Consider the following 24,986-nt stretch of genomic DNA (forward strand, 5'->3'; position numbering starts at 1 on the left):
TGCTGCGACACTTCAAGACTTCTCATTTTTGGAGAGATCTCAAATGGCTGAATCTCATATTTACATAAAATGAGCCATCTAGTCTTACACAATTGCTACAATTCACTGTGACACAAGATTTACTGATCTAAGTCAGGTAAATAAATGTGATGTTAAAGTATTTCCATGATGGATAATAATCTTGAGCTTCCTTTATTTGGACACACCCCACCACCTGGCAGACATTGCTGATCATAACAGCGTTTCTGAAACACCTCTTCCTCGCTACAAGTGAGATGCATCTCTACAACTAGGGCTTGTGTCTTATTGTACAATTGGTGCTTTCAAGTTATTTGTGATGCATTATTCATTTAGCTGTTGCTTTAGCCAACAAGGAGCCTCACTATTGCCATGACACAATGTAACACTGCCAAAGTAAATCGATGGTGGCAAGTTGAATAATACACTGACACAAACCCAGTCTCAAACGACTTACTCCGATTTAATCCTAGAAATGGTTAGCAAGGGCTCTAATGGAAGTCTAATGAGCAAATAAACTAGCTTTGTTGAAGTTTCATCCATGACCCACAAGCAAAGTTACTGTATACATTTTTACAATTTGTATGAGATTTTGCCCAAATGTTTTCTGAAAAAATTCAAAGCTGCAGATCGTTCCTACAACCACCAGCAGGAAAAACCAACTGCGCACGTCCCCCACACTCCATGCTTAAGCAAAAGATTATTCTCAAACGTTACAATACTGGGTGCAGTTAATTATTACACTGGATCCCCATGATAATAAAACAAATCATTTTACTTTTCGGTTGTGAGAAACGTACTTGAATCTTTTTCACTAGCTGAGGAATGTCCACCACGCAGAATCCAATGGGCAGGCCAACCTTATCCGGGGCTTTGAATTTGTCACCGATCTTGAATGGGACGTCCTCTAAGTAACTGAAAGGCCCTTGGGAAACAAACAGCAGAAACACGTTAAAACAGGATTGCGTCAGGCTGCACAAAAAGTTTTCCTCCGAAAGATTCAAACGGATTTACTTCCTGAAAAAAAATGAGTGATTATTTTCTTACCCGGTCCAGTGAAATTCTGATATTATCATATACGTATTGTGCTACAGCTGTGCATGTTTGACTAATAATAGCATCAGAATGACTTTACACACAAAAAAGAGTCAATTAGAGACATGCAATTATAACAAGTGTTATGGACCAAAAATACTAAGGATCATAATTCCTTCTATTGTCATATCAAATAAGCTTTGTTGGCATGACAAAAAAACATTTCAGTATTGCCAAAGCATGAACAACAGGGGGTAGGGTATAATATTTACACAGTCCATGAATAACAGGGGTAGGGTATAGTATTTACACAGTCCATGAATAACAGGGGGTAGGGTATAGTATTTACACAGTCCATGAATAACAGGGGGTAGGGTATAGTATTTACACAGTCCATGAATAACAGGGGGTAGGGTATAATGATTACACAGTATATGTATAACAGGGGGTAGGGTATAATGATTACACAGTACATGAATAACAGGGGGTAGGGTATGATTACACAGTACATGTATAACAGGGGGTAGGGTATAATGATTACACAGTACATGAATAACGGGGCAGGGTATAATGGTTACACTGTACATGAACAACAGGGGGCAGGGTATGATTACACAGTCCATGAATAACGGGGCAGGGTATGATTACACAGTCCACGAATAACGGGGTAGGGTATAATGATTACACAGTCCATGAATAACAGGGGGTAGGGTATGATTACACAGTCCACGAATAACGGGGGTAGGGTATAATGATTACACAGTCCATGAATAACAGGGGGTAGGGTATGATTACACAGTCCACGAATAACAGGGAGTAGGGTATAATGATTACACAGTACATGAATAACAGGGGGCAGGGTATAATGTTCACACAGTACATGAATAACAGGGGGCAGGGTATAATGATTACACAGTACATGAATAACAGGGGGTAGGGTATAATGATTACACAGTACATGAATAACAGGGGGTAGGGTATAATGTTTACACAGTCCATGGGTAGTAGTTACATACAGGGACATAGGTGTATTGGGCGTCACCTGTGACAGGTGCTGATATAGTGTGCAGCCAGTTCTGCTGTGGCGGTGTCCAAGACTGGCATAACCATGTAAAACAAACACACAGAACGCAAAAAATCAATCCCAACTTACTTACCGTGTGAGTCTGAAGTGAACTTCCTAGAAGCCATTTAGAGTCTGAAAAACAAATAAACCAGAAAAGTAAATATTGCTCCTTTTGTGTGCCACAAGTTACATGGTTTATAGGCTTGTCCCCTGACATGGTAATGAAGGAGAAATCAGCTTCAGGCCATTATGTGCTAGGATTGTGCCATTTATTATATAGGAGTGTACACAGTATATCTTGAAACCCTTCACAGCCAGAGCGACTTGCAACATACTGCTTTGCAATAGACCAGGGTTGGGCAACTCCAGTTCTCAGGGGCCACCAAAAGGTCAGGATTTAAGGATATCCCCGCTTCAGCACAGGTGGCTCAGTCAACAGCCACTGTTGGCTATCTCCATTACCTAGCCTGTTGGTGGATTCTTGAGGACAGCCGTTGGCCACCCCTGCAATAGACAAGTCGTCCCCTCCAGCAGCAGAGGTTACCATGAGCTGTAGTTAGGAACTAATCACTGACAATACGCATCTGTGGAAATGCCCTGAACCAGGGGTGTTACTCGTGTTAAGCAGCAGTTCTGAACAGAGTGACCAATACATCATTCATTTTGTATGGGAGGGACAATTATTTAAAAAGGTGCAGACTTTTCCCACACTGAAAAAGCAACCAAGGTCAGTACCTGTCCCCTTCTGAGGTCACTGAATAATCCTGCTCATTCTTTTATGACAGATCAGCCCCACAAATATAAATTCTGTGCTTTATATTCCATTTTATATATGCAGTAAGGAAGGTAGCAATACGTTTTTTAATACACAAGACAAGCAGATGTTTCATGGAACACAAGCAGTAGGTACAGGAAAGAGACTTCTTAGAGTCAGGATTTAAGTCGTTCTGTTACAATGCGAAGGAACATTCACAAAAGTGTATACTGTATATAACTCAGAAAAGTCAGTACGGACCTTAATTTCATCTCTGGATTTTACCGTGTGGGTATTGATATGAAGGAATAAGAGCCGGGGCTGGACTTTGACCTTCTGAGGCCCTAAGCAATGTCAAGTTTAAGAGGCCCCAAAAAATGACAAATAGATTATTTGGACTGAAGGAAACATTTGAAAATATAAACATGAAACTGAAATGAATGGAAGCATTATACTCACATTGTTATACTCGCATTGTTATATACAAAGATGACGGTGTAAAGCTAAAATTAACAGTGTTTCCACATCACCTTAATTTTAATATTAAAACATTTTATTTTGTGACTTTTGGAGCGCAGTCATTGTCTTGAAATAATAAGCTACGCAGTTTGTCATTTTCAATCCACAATTCTTAGGCCGTGATTATACCAAAAACCGCGCGCGGCGTCACCCGGAGCGATGCCGGCAGCGCTAAAACAGAGTACAGGCATACCCCGGTTTAAGGACACTCACTTTAAGTACACTCGCAAGTACAGACATATCGCCCAATAGGCAAACAGCAGCTCACGCATGCGCCTGTCATCACGTCCTGAACAGCAATACCGGCTCCCTACCTGTACCGAAGCTGTGCGCAAGCGGGGAGACTATAGACCCTGTTACACATGCGTTATTTACATCAGTTATGCACATATATGATGATTGCAGTACAGTACATGCATCGATAAGTGGGGGAAAAGGTAGTGCTTCACTTTAAGTACATTTTCGCTTTACATACATTCTCTGGTCCCATTGCGTACGTTAAGGCCTCGGCCAAGCTCCCCGCTGGCGTGCTGAGGCGCACTGAGGCTCAGGGAAAGCGGGTGCTTTCCCTGGCCTTAGACAGCGCGCCGTCAGGGGGCGGGCCAGTGATGTCACGGAGCTGGTTCGCCCTCATTGGACGAACCGCTCACGTGACCAGCCCTGCGCTCCGGCGAGCGCCGAACTTTAACATTCAGCTAAGACCTACGCTTCCGCACGCTTGCGGATGCGTAGACGAGCCCCTACTAAAGCCGCTCTAATTGCAGCTGTAGGGGCTCAGTGCTGAGCGGAAGCGCGCCTCAGTGCGCCTCCGCCAGCAAGCAGTAACCTTGGCTGAGGCCTAATGTGGGGTCTGCCTGTACGCATCACCCCAACGTGCTAATACATACCGCGACTATCGCGCTTGCTGCTGCAATGCGGGAGACAGTTGTAGCGTTTTCCAAATTTGTTTTCTGGTTGCGACTGCCGCGTCACGTGACACAGCCGTCCAATCAAAGAACAGATGTCCGCCTTGTCTCCCCTGCAGAAGAATGTGCTTGTGCACGGCGCCTTAGGGTCATATTTGAACGAAAATGTCCATATTTAGAGAGAATCTTCTTTTTCCCCCCATATATTCTTTATCATCCGATTTTAAAACTTCAAACGCATTCATTATTTTTTCTGAGGCCCTAAACTGTAACTTGGTAATCTTATGGGTACGTCCTGCAGTGAATACGACCAAACAGCTTTGATGTACATCTGCCCTGTTCTGGAGGCCGTGACCTTATTTCCCAACCTATGCCTCGTTTCCTTGCCAATTAGGACAGTGTCACTATAATGACCAATTTATCAATTAGTCTATAAAAGGGAACAAGTTAATCCACAATATTTGGCATGGGTAACCTAGAAACCCGGGTCATCAAACAGGTCAAGCAGCAATGCACATTCCCTGAACTTTGGAATAGAATTGTACTTACTTACTACAAACCTATAACTTTCTACAGTATGTGCCCGCCCATTGTGCAAATAATTATATTGGAAATTAGGATCTGCAACTTCGCCACTCGGATTTACCCGTGGACGTTCTTGCTACATCTCCTCCTCTCCTCTCCCACCCTCGCTTCCTCTCACCAGTGACGAGGGGACACAAAATGATATGTAATGCACCTCGAACGGCAGTTAACACCGATGCTGTACCCCACATCAATGCATTATGAATCCCCTTCCCTTCGGGCCTTTCGCAAGCAGATAGAGTATAGGGGGTATCTAACTTCATGTAATAAAGCACCACTAAAGAAATATTAGCAGATCATTATACAGGTTTTCTGGTACATACAGACATTCACATGCTGCTGGATTTGCTTGCGATTCTACCTTGCCAGTTTTGCCTTCTTCCTTCCCTATACCAATACCAGGTCAGTTTTTTGTTTTTTTTCAGATTGCGAATAAAAGATGATTGTTTTTTTGTTTATTTTATTTTAGTTGCCCTTCTCAGAACCCTGCGGAACAAAGAGCTGAAGTACCAGGTCATCCTGTCCTTACAATTATATATACACTGTACAATTAAGTATACTGTATTTGTGGGCGTCGTACAAAGACTCCCGAACACGTCCTGTGCTGACTGCCCACTTAGCAGTACAGCATAATGGAAATTCACACGCAGCCAACCAGTCTATTTATTTAAACCATGAATAGCCAGCGTTGGGGAACACAGAGTTTATGGTTGGCATATCCTATAACTTCCCACCCTTTACTCTAAGCCAGGGGTGTGCAAACTGGGGCGCGCAGGATTTTCTTGGGGGGGCCCGGGCGGTTGCAGAGGCCCAGCGCTCTTTAAATTAAATGCCGGGGGATCGCGTGAGGCCTCTGCAACTGAACTTACCGGGGTTCAGCCGGCGTCAAACGTGGAGTCACGGGACGTCACATGACCCCACTGACAGCGACAGGCAGGTAAAGGGGGAGCAAGCACCGGGGGGAGTGGGTGCAGGGGGGCGCAGCAACAGAAGTCTGCGCACCTCTGCTCTAAGCAACGCTGTCATGTCATTTGAAATGACAAACGTTTTTTTTTTTTTTTAAATGAGCAAATTAGAGTCACATTTGACTACGAAGTGTGATACCAACTTCTTATTCTATGACCCTTTACCTGGCTTGAATAGATTTTCTAATGCCAGAGGTTTTTTAACTGGCTCAATAAAAGACATCACGGCCCAAATGAGATTCAGGTTCCTCCAGGACCAAAAGAGCGACTAGAATTTTATAGCACAGGTCTGCAACACCAAACGTGTGCTGAAAACTCCCTTCTGCAGGCCACACGGACACACGTTCTCCGAGGTGATACCATGTTTCATTTAGAATCCATGAAGTTTCTTGTTAATCAGTGAAAGTGGAAGTTGCGCTCTCTCCTCCTCACCGTGAATTCAAATAAACATATAAGTCTTTATAGACGAGCTTGAAACACAGCTACCAACATAAGGGAAGTGCAGAAAGGGAATCTTACACAGATATGATGCAAGCAATAGCTCAATGTTTTGAAAGCTGCAGTGAAACAGTTTGGGGAAACCCACATTACACATTGGCAAGACTGGAATAATACCGGCTCTGCTCACTAGCCAGGCACATTTTTTTTTTCTTAGCACAAAACAATAAAGAAAAAATAAAAGTGGCGCTAGTCCTATTAATGAGGTGCAATAAATAAAGTCCCGCAGCTGGTGTCCCAGGAGGTAATTCAAACTCCTCCTTATATAAGATTGGTAGAAAATAAAGTTGTCCTCCAGCGCGTGGTCTTATTGCTCTTTTCTTCCTTATGTAGAAAAAAGACAACAAGAAACACCACACACAAGTGGTATAATAGGCGTCGACACTCAGTATCTTAATCTATAGAGAAGTAGAGAACTTGACACTTGCCTGTGTGTTTGTTCCCGTAGTGCATACTCCTATTTTCCTTCTGCTGTTACCTTAAAAAGTGGAGAGAGGCATAGCATAATACTGTTTATTACAAAAATAAGGGAGGTGAGATAAAAATACACTTACAAACGATCAACCACACGGATTGTGGTGGTTTCTATTGCTGCAAGTGTCTTTTAAAAACTACCTTGCTGGAGCTGATCCACAGACTCCACAGGTATGGTGGCTCCAAAAGACCAAAAAGGGGATGTCCACATCAAACTAGTTTCGCCTGGTTTGGCTTCATCAGTGATGTGGAGTCTGTGGATCAGCTAACCAACACTGACAAACAGCAGGGAGCTCTGCACACGGAGAGGCACAACAGACTGTGCACGAATCTGAGGAAGCCTCCCATCCCCGTGGACCCAGACAGACAAGTCAGGAGTTGAGAAAAAGTGACTGAAAAGCAGCTCCAGCAAGGAAGTTTTTAAAAGGACACTAGAAACCACCACAATCCATGTGGTTGGTCGTTGTAAGTGTATTTTTATCTCACCTCCCTTATTTTTGTAATAAACAGTATTATGCTATGCCTCTCCACTTTTTAAGGTAACAGCAGAAGGAAAATAGAGGAGTATGCACTACGGGAACAAATACACAGGCAAGTGTCAAGTTCTCTACTTCTCTATAGATTAAGATACTGAGTGTCGACGCCTATTATACCACTTGTGTGTGGTGTTTCTTGTGGTTGTCTTTTTTCTACATAAGGAAGAAAAGAGCAATAAGACCACGCGCTGGAGGACAACTTTATTTTCTTAGCACAAAACAAGGATGTACAACTTATGTTACAACCTCTACACTCTGTGCCATCCGTTTGTGTTCCTTTCCATCCCGATATAACCCCCTGCAGCCCATCTGTCAGTCAGTCCCTTTATCCCACTGTATCAGCACCTGCAACCCTCTGCCCATCTTTCTCACCCTCTGCCCATCTTTCTCACCCTCTGCCCATCTTTCTCACCCTCTGCCCATCTTTCTCACCCTCTGCCCATCTTTCTCACCCACTGCCCATCACTGTATTATCACCAGCACCCAACTACTTTCCGCACTGTACCTCCATTTATTTCCCCGGACCTCTGTGCTGGCCATCGCGCATCTAGAGCGTCACGGAGCCGCAATCTTTCGTCCTCCCTTTCATCTTTGCTGTAGCAAGAGCATTGTCAGAAGAGATGGGTCACATCCCAATGACATGCTGCCCATGGTGAGCGAACAAGTGCCTTCTAGCCCTGCACACATGTATGAATACTCAATGTATATTGTTCAATGGGTGTGCAGTACATTGGATCCAGGTTATGGCTCCAGAGTATCATCCAAGTGAATTCTGAAACCAAAATCGACAACAATATAAAAATAATAGGAATGCAGCAGTTACATGGCTACACAGACATAATGCGGTGACTTTAAAGCTGAGTAACATATTATTTGTAATTACGAGGAAGCCGTTTTATGTTTTTGTCTGGTATCTCATTGCTAATGTGGTAGGGTAAAACCGGCAGGGCCACCAACTGTGGTCACGTTCAGGTATTTGGCTGAGTTGGTCACATCTGTCCTCCTAATCTAAACAATGGAATTGTTGTATGGGCTAGTACAGGGGGGCTCAACTCCAGTCCTCAAGCACCTCCACAACCGCTCAGGTTTTGAGGATATCCAAGCTTCAGCACAGGTGGCTCAATCAGTGGCTCAGTCAAAAACTGCACCTCTAATTGAGCCACCTGTGCTGAAGCTGTGATGTCCTATAAACCTGACCTGTTGGGGGCAGGTGTTGAGTAGGAGTTGAACATGCGTGGGCTAGTAGATTGGTGCTGGAGATAAAGCCCAAGACAATTTTCCTGTAAGTGCAAGCACAACACAGGCTTAAGGCAGTGGGGCTCATCTCCAGTCTCAAGGGCCACCAACAGGTCAGGTTTTAATGATATCCCAACTTTAGCACAGGTGGCACCATCAGTGGCTCAGTCTTCGACTGCACCACCGGTGCTGAAGCAGGGATATCCTTAAATCCTGACCTGTTGGTTGCCCTTGAGGACTGGAGATGAACTGTTCTAAGGCAATATTGTGAGTGCGGCCATTTGTGTGCTCACTTTCCTTCCTATAAAAGGAACACATATTATACATATCGAAATATACATTCTATATGTTACATGGAATTTTAAAATCAACCCTGAAATTGTTCAAGGTTAATAAACTTTGTAGAACAGGTTGAAGTATACAGTGGTTTGAAAAAGAAAGTACACCCTCTTTGAATTCTATGGTTTTACATATCAGGACATAATAACAATCATCTTTTCCTTAGCAGATCTTAAAATTAGGTAAATACAACTCAGATGAACAACACATGACATATTACACGTTATGATTCAACAGCTTGTAGAACCACCTTTAGCAGCAATAACTTGAAGTAATCGTTTTCTGTATGACTATCAGTCTCTCACATCGTTGTGGAGGAATTTTGGCCCACTCTTCTTTACAACGTTGCTTTAGTTCATTGAGGTTTGCGGGCATCTGTTTATGCATAGCTCTCTTAAGGTCCAGCCACAGCATTTTAATCGGGTTGAGGTCTGGACTTTGACTGGGCCATTGCAACACCTTGATTTTTTCTTTTTCAGCCATTCTGTTGTAGATTTGCTGGTGTGCTTGGGATCATTGTCTTGTTGCATGACCCAATTTCGGCCAAGCTTTAGCTGTCGGACAGATGGCCTCACATTTGACTCTAGAATACTTTGGTATACAGAGGAGTTCATGGTCGACTCAATGACTGCAAGGTTCCCAGGTCCTGTGGCTGCAAAACAAGTTCAAATCATCACCCCTCCACCACGTGCTTGACAGCTGGTATGAGGTGTTTGTGCCGATATGCTGTGTTTGGTTTTCGCCAAACGTGGCGCTGTGCATTATGGCCAAACATCTCCACTTTGGTCTTGTCTGTCCAAAGGACATTGTTCCAGATTCTTGTGGTTTGTTAAGATGCAACTTTGCAAACCAAAGCCGTGCTGCCATGTTCTTTTTAGAGAGAAGAGGCTTTCTCCTGGCAACCCTTCCAAACAAACCATACTTGTTCAGTCTTTTTCTAATTGTACTGTCATGAACTTTAACATGCTAACTGAGCCTTGTAGAGTCGGAGATGTAACTCTTGGGTTTTCTGCAATTTCTCTGAGCATTGCACGGTCTGACCTTGGGGTGAATTTGCTGGGACGTCCACTGCTGGGAAGATTGGCAACTGTCTTGAACGTTTTCCACTTTTGAATAATTTTTCTCACTGTAGAATGATGGACTTTAAATTGTTTGGAAATGGCCTTATAACCCTTCCCAGATTGATGGGCAGCAACAATTGCTTCTCTAAGATCATTGCTGATGTCTTTCCTCCTTGGCATTGTGTTAACACACACCTGAATGCTCCAGACCAGCAAACTGCTAAAACGTCGGCTTTTATAGAAGTGGTCACAATTGCTGATGATCAATTAATCAAGGGCATTTGATTAGCAGCACCTGTCTGCTACTTAGCATCTTAATCCCTATAGAAGCAATAATGGTGTACTTAGTTTTTCACACATAGCTTCTCCATTTTGGCTTTATTTTTGTTAAATAAATCATGCCAGTGAAATATGTCATGTGTTGTTGTTCATCGGAGGTTGTATTTACCTAATTTTAAGACCTGCTAAGGAACAGATGATTGTTATTATGTCCAGATATGTAAAACAATACAATTCAAAGAGGGTGTTCTTTCTTTTTCACACCACTGTTTATCCTTTCATATCATTGGAAAACAGCACTTCTGAAGGTGGCGTGACAAGGACTTCCAGTAGCTTTGGTTTTCTGTATTTTTAGCTTTGGCTCAGGCCTGTGTACAGTTCACAACACCAAAAAGTTGCCTTTGTTGGATAAGAACGAGTCATGTTATTACCACAGTAACTCGTTTCTCTCGCTCTTTTCGATCACATTACTAACTTTTGTACTATCACATGACAGTGCTAAAAGGATCAGTAAATGCAAAACAAACAAGAGAGTTACGATGCCCTGCAGGGGAATGGGGTGCGATTGAAATAGAGGAAGCAGATTACATTTTTCAAAGAGCTACAATGTCAGTGCGGAATAGGGGAACTAAATGAACATGTACCTGAATTACATTTATACATATATGGAGTCCCCAAAGGGGGCACAAAAAAGATTCCCTTATAACTGCACTCACGCAGTGTACGTAGATAGTCGGAAATAGGGCTCAATGACCCAGAGTGTAATACGCCCTCAGAATGATCACCAATAATTTGGCACAAAAATCACAAATATGCTCCAATAGAAAAAACAATAAAATGTTATTAACATATAATACAATGTGAACTGATATACAAGGAGAGTATAAAAATCCCCAATGGCAAGGTACAATGCCGGCATAGAGTAAGTGTGTCCACATATGATGTGCACACACCCCACCCACACTGGAGGATGATGTGCACATACCCCACACTGGAGGATGTATTTCTGGATGGTATTAGGATACAATGTAGCCCTAGGAGGTGAATGCTAGGAGCTATCAGAATGGCTGTGTTGATACATATGGTGGTACTAGAATGTATCATTAGTAGTAAATATTCCCTTCTACAGTACATGTTCTACCATACATTACCGGAAGCCCAATAGGACAGGACAGAAGCTCATTAGATGTGTAACAAAGAATGCCTTATATACCCTCACCAGTTAGACACAACTTGCCCTACTAAACTTCTTATCAAAGTAACACAAACTTGCAACTCGCATGTTTAGACTCAAAGCTGATGATCACAGATATTGTATTCAATATAGTATATATCCATAAAAGAACGATGAATAATGTTCCTATGCAATGCATCCCTTAACAGGGAAGCGCCTGAGAAACATTTGTCAACATGTTTTGTCTGATTCAAACAATAAAGTGGACTCAGATTACATAGACCATCAATCTGGTTATCCGCTGCTTATACTGTATAGCAAGGGTGCGCAAAGTGGGGGCGCGGCGGCTACAGAGGTCCCGCGCTCTCCCCCAAGGCACTTAAATTATGTGCCGGGGTTACCGCGCGAGACCTCTGCAGCTTCTCCTACCTGATCATCGGCGACACGTCGCCATGGTAACCAGCGTCAAATGACGCTGCTGGGGGCACGTGATGGCAACGTTATTTGACGCAGGAGCCAAGCAGGAGGGTGGGGGGGGGGGGGCGCGAGCTGGGAGGTGAGCAGGCAGGGAAGCGCAGGATAAAAGCTTTGCGCACTCCTGCTGTACTGTACGTTTGTTTTAAAGCAGCAGCCTCTCCAGAAGCCTATAGCACAGGTGTGGCCAACTCCAGTCCTCAAGGGCCACTAACAGGTCAGGTTTTAAGGATATCTGGGATTCAGTACAGGTGGCTCAGTCAGTCATAACAGCAGAGCGAATGACAGCTACCTGTGCTGAAGTAGGGATATCGTGGCCTGTTGGTGGCCCTTGAGTACAGGAGTTGGCCACCCCTGCTCTAGAGGGAGATCACAAAAGCGATCTTAACAGAAATGGCGTGTCCTCCCTCATCCGGTCACGTGCTGGGGCCCTGCCCGCTGCAACATGAACACTACACCGATCCATCCGGTCATGTGCTGGGGGCCTGCCCGCTGCAACATGAACACTACACCGATCCATCCGGTCATGTGCTGGGGGCCTGCCCGCTGCAACATGAACACTACACCGATCCATCCGGTCATGTGCTGGGGGCCTGACCGCTGCAACATGAACACTACACCAATCCATCTGTTGGTTAGGAGCAGGAAGAGGGGTGGTCTTCCGGGACTCACATGGTAACGAAACTCTTCGTTTTGACGTTTGGATCGAAGCCCAATTTGTAAGACTAGTTACTCTCCCGTCGTATAAAACATTCATTATCCAAACCCTGCAACGGTGACAAACAATAGTTTTGGAAACCTGGGGCAAATGTGATGGGGTTTTTTCCCTAAAGAGAATTTTGAAAACAATCATTTGTTTTACTGTGACTACAAAAAAGAAAAACCCATACCTTTATATTAGAAGTGTTTGCAAGGCTAACATGGTTACGAGCGGCCTAGCAAATGCATATTAAGTCCCTTTAGAAGACAATAATTTGACTCAAACCATATCGAAGCCAGACTGGGCGTTTCTGGAAGTACAGGCATGAACAACTAACACAATTTAGATCAAATTAAAGCAGGAAAAAGGAATATTAAAAAAAAAAAAAGGTGGTGATAGGGAGTGATCAACTAGAAAACATGTTAATTAACAAACAAAAAAAGTAACCAATAATTGTAATGAGTGGGTGCAAACTGCGAACTGAAAGTCAGGGAAAAACCTCTCGCCGAAGAGAGAAAATCAGCAGTGCACCGCAAGGCAAACATAGAGGCTGGACTGTGCTACGGTATGAAAAAGTTTATTAAGCCATTGGCAAAAAATGGATAAAAGAAGGGGTAACCCCACGAATAACCTCTGACGCGTTTAACCCCGGTAGGGCTTTGTAAAACCAGCCAACCCGGACGGAGCTGAAAACAATGCAGTAAGTGATTTCATACGTTCACTCATTCATGCAGTTTCCCCAGGAGAATTAGCTATACATATTCAGGACTTATTGGGCAGGGGTCCGGAGCTGGTCGTGGGACCTCCCTCGGTCATCCCTTTTCATTTGATTCCGCTAAGCTATTCCCCATCATAGGGGCCCAAGTTGCTATACTTGGTTTCTTGATACATATTACAGCTCTGTTTCTAACTGGGATGTACAAGCAAATTCCATGTATTATATATGATATCATGCTGTGGGATTAATAACTCTGCAGCACTCGTCATTTGGGGGGCCGCTTACCCCAGTTTTCTTCTGTGAACTGAAAGTGCATTGGCAGGGTAGCATTGGCATCTTAAGAGTGATGCATTTAAAGTGATCATTTTAAGTGACAATATATAGTTAGACTATAGTTTATATATTTACTTTCTTCATGCAAGACCAATAACCTCAGCTGATATGACATGGATCTAATTGCATTCTCTTCACAGGTATGTCCCTGATCTGCAAGTCCTGTTTTAAAAGAATTACCCTCCCGGCTTGTACAATTGATCTCTCTTGGTATGTCCCTGATCTGCAAGTCCTGGTTTAAAAGAATTACCCTCCCGGCTTGTACTATTGATCTCTCTTGGTATGTTTGTATATCAAAAGGTGGATCCCCCTCCCCCCTCAACTGTTTGCTGCTAATTGACCAACTGGAACAAGCTGATTTATTGGAGCGGGGGGGCGGGTCATGTGACTGCTTTAGATGTATGAAACAAATATCCCCCCTGCATTGGCAGGGTAGCATTGGCATCTTAAGAGTGATGCATTTAAAGTGATCATTTTAAGTGACAATATATAGTTAGACTATAGTGTGACTAGAGGTGACTGGGGACTTCATCTTTCTGCAAACTCTTTTACTCAAGGCAACAAACGGTGAGCTTATATGACCACACTATGATCCCATGCTTGTTACCCTGCATATTTTAACCCCCCACCCCTTTACAACTTATTTCACTGCAACCTCTCCCAAAACTGACTGCACAAAATACCTCCCACACCCACTCAGCCCAGTGAAACCCTGAATTGACTCTAGCATTGCAATGCAGCAAAACATTTGACAAGAAACAGGCACACCCCTGCTGTTTAGTCTGCACACACTCACTTTACTCAAAACAGCTCCATGCAGCACTGCCTACCTTTGGCATAATGAACCTGCTATGTATCTTAACTTTTTTCTTTCTCCTGGCCTCATTCACATGTTACTCCCTCTATACACTACAAACTCCTCCCTCCTGGCCCACACCCAACATCACCATACACCCTGGACTACTCAAAAGCCTTGCACTATCTACTGAATGTTGGTGGAGAACTCTAAAAACCAGCACACCAACCACTTCTCACTCTAATGGCAAACACCACAAATTTACAACTTGAAAACAACTACCCAAAGTTCTACTCATACTATTACTCTCTTTAGCAGGTGATATTGAACCTAACCCAGGTCCTCCCATTTCAACTCTGTCCCATGCCCCTGAGAATTCCACCTTTAAATTCCAAAAGGGGCTGTCGCCCATATAAATATCTGGAGCCTGCTGCCCAAACTGGACGAACTAAGGGCATGGTGCCTTATGCATAAACCCAAAGCCATCATTCTTACAGAAACATAGCTAACCCCTAAAACCCCTGATGCAAATATCGCCATTCAGGGATACTCCATTTTTAGGAGAGATAGGTCAAAGAGAGGAGGAGGGGTGTTATTTTATATGGCAGACACATTACAATTTACACTTTTAAATTGCCCCCCAAGCCCACCCTCTTTTGAAATTCTAGTTGGCAAAATCTGCCTCCCCTTTTCTAAGCCCATCTTGCTCGCTGGCATCTACCGCCCCCATAAAGCCCCTCTACAATCCCTGACTGATATCACCCAGTTTCTTGGCTCCATTTCCTCTCTGAATGAGAAGAGTGAGCTGCTAGTTCTTGGGGATTTTAACTTCAATTGGCTTGACCCTAAAAACCACAAAATCCAGATACAACTCAAGTCACTAAACCTATCACAACTCATTTCCCAACCCACACGGACAAACCTGAAATCGCATAACCATTCCTTGTTAGACTGGATTCTCTCCTCAAACCCCAGCAGAATCCAATCCTCTGGCATCCTTCCTGATATTTTCAGTGACCATGTAAGGAAAATGAAACCGCCCCATTCAAGCCCTAAAGTTCTCCTCACTAGAACATTTAAAAACTTTAACCCACAACAGTTTCTGGATGACCTTACCAACTGCCCATGGCACAGAATCGATTTAATTCCCGACCCTGATTCTGCGTTCGACTATTTCCAATCCGAGTTCTTAAAACTCTGCAATACCCATGCTCCACTATGCAAAATAAGGGTACGGGAGGCCCACCTTCCATGGGTTACAACTGACCTTATTGCACTCTACCAGCTCAGGGATACCTTGTGGGAAAGCTACAAAGTAACTGGCACTACCAAGGATCTCAATCACTACAGATGCCTGCGGAACATGTGCACAAGGCAAACAAGGCACGCAAAAGCACAATATTACTCTGACAATCTCCACCAAAATACATCAAACCCAGCTAACTTCTGGAAGGTTATCAACAATATATTCCAGCCTCCTAACCATCAACAACCAAGTAATATCACTAAGGGGGATATTACTCTGACAAACCCCACTGACAATGCAAATGCATTCAATGATTACTTTCTGGGGTGTGCCACTAACTTATTAGCGAAACGCAGCCCAAACCACAAACCTGAATCTCATCCTGGGAGTACCCACATAGCCCCACCCCCTCCCAACACAGCCCACAATTTTCAATTTGGCCCAGTATCTGAAGAGATTACACAAGCGCTCCTCAAACTAAAACTAAGCAGCCAATGCGGACCTGACTTACTACAATCTAGGTTCCTAAGACTTGGTGCCCCAGCCATTGCCAAACCAATTGCTTCCATAGTCAACTCTATCCTGTCTGCAGGCCATATCCCTAAGACCTAGAAAACTGCCAGAGTTGTCCCAATCTTCAAAAGTGGGGACAAAAACACTGTCTCAAACTACAGGACAATCTCTCTTCTCCCAATACTATCCAAAGTCATGGAAAAATGTGTCCACTCCCAATTAAGCGATTACTATACCAAGACAAATTTCCCTAGCCAATTCCAATCTGGCTTTCGACCCAAACACTCCACCGTAACTACCCTGCTAAAAGTTTGCAATGAGATCCAGTGTGGAATGGAACGGGGACAACTCACTGGTGCAATATTCCTAGATTTTGCAAAGGCTTTTGATACTTTTGATCATGCTATCCTGCTTAAACTCCAGAGCTCTGGAATAGGGAAGCATGCTTTAAACTGGTTTCAGTCCTACCTATCAGGAAGATCCCAACATGTGTCCAGCTCAGGCTCTAAATCCAACCCCTGGATATCACCTGTGGCGTCCCGCAAGGCTCTGTTCTGGGGCCCCTACTCTTCTCAGTGTTCATCAATGATCTTCCCACAGCTTGTCAGGAAGCCTCAATACACATGTATGCAGATGACACAATCCTATATGCACACAGCCATAGCCTCTCTGACCTCCAACACATTATGTCAGACTGAAGTTTGAGACTCGAAAACTGGATTTCCCAAAACAAACTGTTTTTAAACACTGACAAGACTGTAACAATGGTATTTGAGACCAAGACGAAATTTTTAAAGCTTCAAGCGACTGAGCTCCACATAAGAACAAACACTAACACCACCCTAACTCCTGTCACTAGTTTTAAATACCTGGGCTTATGGTTTGACTCCCACTTAACATTCGGAATGCACATTGATACCCTGACAACCAAGACCTATGCCAAACTAGGGGTACTTTACAGGAACAAATCCTCCCTAAGTCTCCTGGTCAGAAAGCGTATCCCACAGCAGATGCTAATGCCAATTATTGACTATGGAGACATAGTATATGGCTCGGCACCTCAAACCCACCTTAGCAAACTTGACACCCTCTACAATTCAATTTGTCGTTTTGTTCTCCAATGCAACTACAACACACATCACTGCGAAATGCTCAAAGAACTAGATTGGTCATCACTAGAGTATAGGCGCAAAGTTTACCTTTCCTGTCTTGCCTTTAAATTCTTTATGGGAAAGCTACCCAGCTACCTGAACAAGCTCCTCACCCTTACCACATGCAGCACCCATCACCTGAGACTCCATCAGACTCCAAAAGACTGTTCATGGTCCCAAAGCTCAACAAAGTATCCGGCCATTCCTCATTCTGTTACCGTGCACCCCAAAACTGGAACAACCTACCGGAGACTCTCACATCCACCACAAGTTTAAGTTCTTTCAAATCTAAGGTTGTCTCACATTTTAATCTGGTCTGTAACTGTTTCATACGCTCATAATATATATTTTTTTTAACTGTGCATGCAATGTCTTGTATATAATGTATACCCTGTTCATTTATGTAACTGTATTTGTAACCATGTATTATTTGTCATAACTCTGTGCCCAGGACATACTTGAAAACGAGAGGTAACTCTCAATGTATTACTTCCTGGTAATATATTTTATAAAAATAAAATATAAATATAAATCAGTAAAATGGTGAGTTCACAAGTGAGTGGGCTCAGAGAAAATTCACTTAAATGCACACCACTATGATTAGAATATAACTTTTATTAATATCACTTAAACCATATATTACCGATTAGAAGTGTAACAATAATTAAAAATAAATGAGACGAGAAACCAATGATCCCTACTGAGTAGATAAACACTCAGACACAATATAATATTTGTCAGGGGTGGGGGATAGAGGATAAATTCAGCTCTGATGGAATTAACCAGCAGAGACCAGAGACACAGTTCAATAGAGCACCAATAAATGTAGATAGTCAAAAAAACACTGATGAAATAAGCTGAGTGGGTTTAGTGGAGTGCAGCCATTGGCAGCATCATACCAAAAAGCTACCCCTATAGCAAATAAAGGGGAAGGTATACAGCAGGAGCAATGCTATATAGATATATACAGTGCTCGACAAATACGGACGCCCGCGGCGACTGGATTTAGGCCACTGGTGACCTGCCAAGCAGCGCACGCGGTTCTGTTTCAAATCAGCTGCTCGTGCTAAAAAAAAAAAAATCCCCTTCCTGATTGGGCAGACACGTGTTGGCGCTCTGTCATGCTTTATGTGAGCTGAGCAGTCAAGCCCGCCCTTCCATCTCTGCACAAAGCTAAGTACTGATGTCCTCTCATGCCTCCCCCCTTGTATCGTGTGTGTGTCTCCCTGTGTGTGTGTGTCCCTGTGTCCCCGCCGGAGGGGGGGGGGGGGTGATCCTTTCCTCGGGAGGGAGGGGGTGGTGATCCTTTCCACGGGATGGAGGGGGTGGTGATCCTTTCCTCGGGAGGGAGGGGGTGGTGATCCTTTCCTCGGGAGGGAGGGGGTGGTGATCCTTTCCTCCTTGCGGTGCGCCATTTTTACCCGCTCCCGTTTCCATGCTTGCCCGCTCGATGCGGCGTAGTGTGAGGGGGAAGCTGAGGGGGAAGCTGATGAGGTACTGTCACACATGGGGAGGGAAGGGGCTGGAGGTACTGGTGCGCACGGGGTGGGGTGGCACTATCGCGCACGGGGGGGAGGGGGCTGGAGGTACTGGCGCGCACGGGGGGGAGGGGGCTGGAGGTACTGGCGCACACGAGGGGGAGGGGGTTGGAGGTACTATCGCGCACGGGGGGAGGGGGCTGGAGGTACTGTCACGCACGGGGGGGGGAGGGGGCTGGAGGTACTGGCGCACGCGAGGGGGAGGGGGCTGGAGGTACTAGCGCGCACGGGGTGGGGAGTCGGCCGCCCACACAGGTAGGTAGGTCTCCTACACAGGTAGGTAGGTCTCCTACACAGGTAGGTAGGTCTCCTACACAAGCCGGCCGCCGACACAGGCTGCTGGGCATTTCTTGTCTGCTATTCATTAAAAGCGGATGATACATTTACCTTTTTGAGTCACAATATGTCCGAGTACTTGAAATGCCTGGTCACATCCCCCCGTCCACATCTCATGCGAGGAACACGGATTCCAACTCGGGAGATTGTCAGGGATACTGCTCTGATTCCCTAAACTGTGATGCACGGTATCACACCCCCCATGTGAATGCCAGTTAACTCTGGAGCGTGGTACGACACCCCGTATCGCAGTTAAGTGATTCTCCCAATGAGCATGTCAGCACCCCCAGCTAAGTGAATTGAATGCTGTAGTTTCATTTTAACAGAGTCCCAAGTCCACGCCCGAAGAGCTTACAATGTAATATTGGGGTCAGAGGTGAAGGAATATAAAATGACTTGCCTACGGTCCCCAAGCACGGACACTTTAATTCAAACTCGGTTCACCCCCTTAAAAGGCAGTGTTCTTACTACTAAGCTACTCCTTCCGTCTATTTACCTACTGTCCATTAACTCCTAGCGAGTTATTCACTAAACAGTGACCGTAACCGTTAGCTAGTTGATGGCTATTCTTAAATGACTGTTAACCACTAATAGCAACTGCCATCCCAACAGAGAAATCACAGCTGCAGGTAGTGGTTACACTATGCACTTTGTTTAAGGGCATAAAGAGAGACGGCTTCAGACAAAATCGACACAAAAGCCCTACAGAATAGGAAAGACCACTAAAAGGTACAATAAATGTATGCCCACTATCACAGCACATTACAATGTGCTCGTTTTTATTAGGAACAATCCCACTCCCCAAACATGACCAACTGCATTGTTGCCGAACTGCATTTTGGGACACGGCCAAAATGATAACACACAAACTGTGCCAGCAGAATTCTTCCAGTTGCTCACTGATGACTTAGCACATGTAAAACAAACACCACTCCTGGCAGGGCTGGGATAGATTAGATCACTTGTGACACTACTGCAAACAATGTTGGTTATCAATTTCACTCCATGAGGATACCTACATCTTTTTAAGCAGGTTGAAAGTCCTTGCAGCACACACCTACTGCTATTCTAATCTGCCGGTACAACGTCATATAGGGAGAGGAGGAGGCGGCTAACAGCAAACAGTACTTTACTTTGCCTATGAGAGAACTGTCAAGACATGTTTTACTATGAAAAATTGTTTCCACCACACTCTTAGAACAAAGATTTAATACAAACTGTACTGACAAAAAAACACAACCATATAAAAAGTATACATTGTACATACATTATTTATTTTATGTACTCAAAGGGTAATCTTTAGGAATACACCAACACACCGATGTCCTACTCTGCACGTTTCTTCTGCCAACATATTGTACAATGACTGGAATGATTCCGCGGTCTTATGCATCATTGCACGCTGTTATCAAACACTGACTGAAGCACCTAGATAGAGGCAGGGTCAGCGGCACTTAACCCTCCAGCTGCACCTTTAGAGACAAAGCTGGACAACCGAGAACTCCTCTTTCACAATATTTTAACAGGTTCGGAATGGAGTAAAAAAAACAAAGACCTGCTATGGCTAAGCAGGGCCTTGTGATACAGAATACAACTTCAAGATGAATCCACTTCATTCCTACCTGTAGCTCCTCTGACTGCTTTTGTGGATCCAAAACATGTTATAGTATTTTGCAATCTAATCCAATAGGACAGTTGCTAACACACAGAAGTCTGCAAAGACTCATTAGTTTCTTAGGAATATGACATTGGTAATTTCCTAGAACCATTATGTATATAATACATAGGATGATGACATAATGTTGATCAGTATTACTGTACTCTGTAAGGAAAAGGAACATTAATGCACTCGGGAGTGAGTGACTTAGAATAAGTGATTGTACACATACCAACTGACTGACGCCTACAACAGCACGACATGGTTCCCGCAGATAACACAAGATGTCCCATTACATCACAGCTTACACAGCCCATCTCCACCATAACACACTACAAACGGCCAACTAAGCTTGTTACATCTGTACTCGTGTCACCTGTACTTCCCTGAACTGACTGTCACCTCCACCACTCCCCCCCCCAACTGTCACCCCCACCCAACTGTCACCCCCACCTCTCCCACCCCCCCCAACACCTCCCCCCAACTGTCACCTCCACCTCTCCCCCCCAACTATCACCTCCACCTCTCCCCCCCCCCAACTATCACCTCCACCTCTCCCCCCCCCCAACTATCACCTCCACCTCTCCCCCCCCCCAACTATCACCTCCACCTCTCCCCCCCCCCAACTATCACCTCCACCTCTCCCCCCCCCCAACTGTCACCTCCACCTCTCCCCCCCCCCAACTGTCACCTCCACCTCTCCCCCCCCAACTGTCACCTCCACCTCTCCCCCCCCCAACTGTCACCTCCACCTCTCCCCCCCCCCAACTGTCACCTCCACCTCTGCCCCCCCCCCAACTGTCACCTCCACCTCTCCCATCCCCCAACTGTCACCCCCACCTCTCCCATCCCCCAACTGTCACCCCCACCTCTCCCATCCCCCAACTGTCACCCCCACCTCTCCCACCCCCCAACTGTCACCTCCACCTCTCCCACCCCCCAACTGTCACCTCCACCTCTCCCACCCCCCAACTGTCACCTCCACCTCTCCACCCCCCAACTGTCACCTCCACCTCCTCCCACTGTCACCGACACCTCCCCCCTCCATCTGTCACCGACACCTCCCCCCTCCATCTGTCACCGACACCTCCCCCCTCCATCTGTCACCGACACCTCCCCCCTCCATCTGTCACCGACACCTCCCCCCTCCATCTGTCACCGACACCTCCCCCCTCCATCTGTCACCGACACCTCCCCCCTCCATCTGTCACCGACACCTCCCCCTCCATCCATTTGTCACCGACACCTCCTCCCTCCATCCATTTGTCACCGACACCTCCCACCCCATCTGTCACCGACACCTCTCCCACCCCCCAACTGTCACCGACACCTCTCCCCCCCCAACTGTCACCCCCACCTCTCCCATCCCCCAACTGTCACCCCCACCTCTCCCATCCCCCAACTGTCACCCCCACCTCTCCCACCCCCCAACTGTCAGCCACACCTCTCCCACCCCCCAACTGTCACCTCCCCCCACGGTCACCGACACCTCCCCCCTCCATCGGTCACCGACACCTCCCCCCTCCATCGGTCACCGACACCTCCCCCCTCCATCGGTCACCGACACCTCCCCCCTCCATCGGTCACCGACACCTCCCCCCTCCATCGGTCACCGACACCTCCCCCCTCCATCGGTCACCGACACCTCCCCCCTCCATCGGTCACCGACACCTCCCCCCTCCATCGGTCACCGACACCTCCCCCCTCCATCGGTCACCGACACCTCCCCCCTCCATCGGTCACCGACACCTCCCCCCTCCATCGGTCACCGACACCTCCCCCCTCCATCGGTCACCGACACCTCCCCCCTCCATCGGTCACCGACACCTCCCCCCTCCATCGGTCACCGACACCTCCCCCCTCCATCGGTCACCGACACCTCCCCCCTCCATCGGTCACCGACACCTCCCCCCTCCATCGGTCACCGACACCTCCCCCCTCCATCGGTCACCGACACCTCCCCCCTCCATCGGTCACCGACACCTCCCCCCTCCATCGGTCACCGACACCTCCCCCCTCCATCGGTCACCGACACCTCCCCCCTCCATCGGTCACCGACACCTCCCCCCTCCATCGGTCACCGACACCTCCCCCCTCCATCGGTCACCGACACCTCCCCCCTCCATCGGTCACCGACACCTCCCCCCTCCATCGGTCACCGACACCTCCCCCCTCCATCGGTCACCGACACCTCCCCCCTCCATCGGTCACCGACACCTCCCCCCTCCATCGGTCACCGACACCTCCCCCCTCCATCGGTCACCGACACCTCCCCCCTCCATCGGTCACCGACACCTCCCCCCTCCATCTGTCACCGACACCTCCCCCTCCATCTGTCACCGACACCTCCCCCCTCCATCTGTCACCGACACCTCTGGCCCCCGCCGTCACCTACACCTCTGCCCCCCCGCCGTCACCTACACCTCTGCCCCCCCGCCGTCACCTACACCTCTGTCCCCCCCGCCGTCACCTACACCTCTGTCCCCCCCGCCGTCACCTACACCTCATCCCCAACGCCGTCACCTACACCTCTCTATTCTCCCTGCCTCTGCCCCCCGTCACCTACACCTCTCTGCCCCCCCGCCGTCACTTACACCTCTGTCCCCCCCGCCGTCACTTACACCTCTGTCCCCCCCGCCGTCACCTACACCTCTGTCCCCCTGCCGTCACCTACACCTCTGTCCCCCCCTGCCGTCACCTACACCTCTCTTCCCCCCCGCCGTCACCTACACCTCTCCCCCCCGCCGTCACCTACACCTCTGTCCCCCCAGCTGTCACCTACACCTCTGTCCCCCCAGCCGTCACCTACACCTCTGTCCCCCCCGCCGTCACCTACACCTCTGTCCCCCCGCCGTCACCTACACCTCTGTCCCCCCCGCCGTCACCTACACCTCTGTCCCCCCCACTGTCACCTACACCTCTGCCCCCCCCGCCGTCACCTACACCTCTGTCCCCCCCGCCGTCACCTACACCTCTGTCCCCCCCGCTGTCACCTACACCTCTGTCCCCCCCGCCGTCACCTACACCTCTGTCCCCCCCACTGTCACCTACACCTCTGCCCCCCCCGCCGTCACCTACACCTCTGTCCCCCCCGCCGTCACCTACACCTCTCTTCCCCCCCGCTGTCACCTACACCTCTCCCCCCCCGCCATCACCTACACCTCTGCCCCCCCGCCGTCACCTACACATCTGTCCCCCAGCCATCACCTACACCTCTCTTCCCCCCGCCTCTGCCCCCCGTCACCTACACCTCTGCCCCCCCGCTGTCACCTACACCTCTATCCCCCCCGCTGTCACCTACACCTCTGTCCCCCCCGCCGTCACCTACACCTCTGCCCCCCCCGCTGTCACCTACACCTCTGTCCCCCCCGCCATCACCTACACCTGTGCCCCCCCCAGCCGTCACCTACACCTCTGTCCCCCCCGCCGTCACCTACACCTCTGTCCCCCCCGCCGTCACCTACACCTGTCCCCCCCGCCGTCACCTACACCTCTGTCCCCCCGCCATCACCTACACCTCTGTCCCCCCCCGCCGTCACCTACACCTCTGTCCCCCCCCCCCGCCGTCACCTACACCTCTGTCCCCCCCGCCGTCACCTACACCTCTGTCCCCCCCGCCGTCACCTACACCTCTGTCCCCCCCGCCGTCACCTACACCTCTCTGCCCCCAACTGTCACCTACACCTCTGTCCCCCCCCCCGCCGTCACCTACACCTCTGTCCCCCCCGCCGTCACCTACACCTCTCTGCCCCCCCGCCGTCACCTACACCTCTCTGCCCCCAACTGTTACCTACACCTCTCTGCCCCCCCGCTGTCACCTACACTTCTCCCCCCCGCTGTCAACTACACTTCTCCCCCCCGCTGTCAACTACACTTTCCCCCCCCGCCGTCACCTACACCTGTCCCCCCCACCGTCACCTACACCTCTGTCCCCCCCGCCGTCACCTACACTTCTCCCCCCTGCCGTCACCTACACCTCTCTGCCCCCAACAATCACCTACACCTCTCCCCCCGCTGTCACATACACTTCACCCCCCCGCTGACACCTACACTTCTCCCCCCCAACTGTCACCTACACTT

General features: G+C 47.5%; 1 protein-coding gene across 4 annotated transcripts in view; it reads right to left on the reverse strand.

Annotated features, from left to right (window-relative positions):
• UBAP1 (ubiquitin associated protein 1) overlaps positions 1-24,986 on the reverse strand; it is a 39,334-nt gene that overhangs the window by 13,316 nt on the left and 1,032 nt on the right. Inside the window, exons 2-4 of one of the 4 annotated variants that reach the window (XM_075582685.1) lie at positions 7,861-8,127; positions 2,211-2,251; positions 819-943 (exon numbers count right to left, since the gene is read on the reverse strand). In XM_075582685.1, coding sequence (XP_075438800.1) covers positions 819-943; positions 2,211-2,244 — 159 coding nt within the window. In that variant the 5' untranslated portion in view covers positions 2,245-2,251; positions 7,861-8,127. Of the gene's footprint in view, positions 1-818; positions 944-2,210; positions 2,252-7,860; positions 8,128-19,300; positions 19,781-21,138; positions 21,300-24,986 lie in introns of those variants that run through there. The other 3 variants (XM_075582676.1, XM_075582695.1, XM_075582668.1) reach the window with 3 other exon arrangements.

This window comes from Ascaphus truei, chromosome 1, assembly GCF_040206685.1.
Source record: "Ascaphus truei isolate aAscTru1 chromosome 1, aAscTru1.hap1, whole genome shotgun sequence".
Classification (NCBI taxonomy): domain Eukaryota; kingdom Metazoa; phylum Chordata; class Amphibia; order Anura; family Ascaphidae; genus Ascaphus; species Ascaphus truei.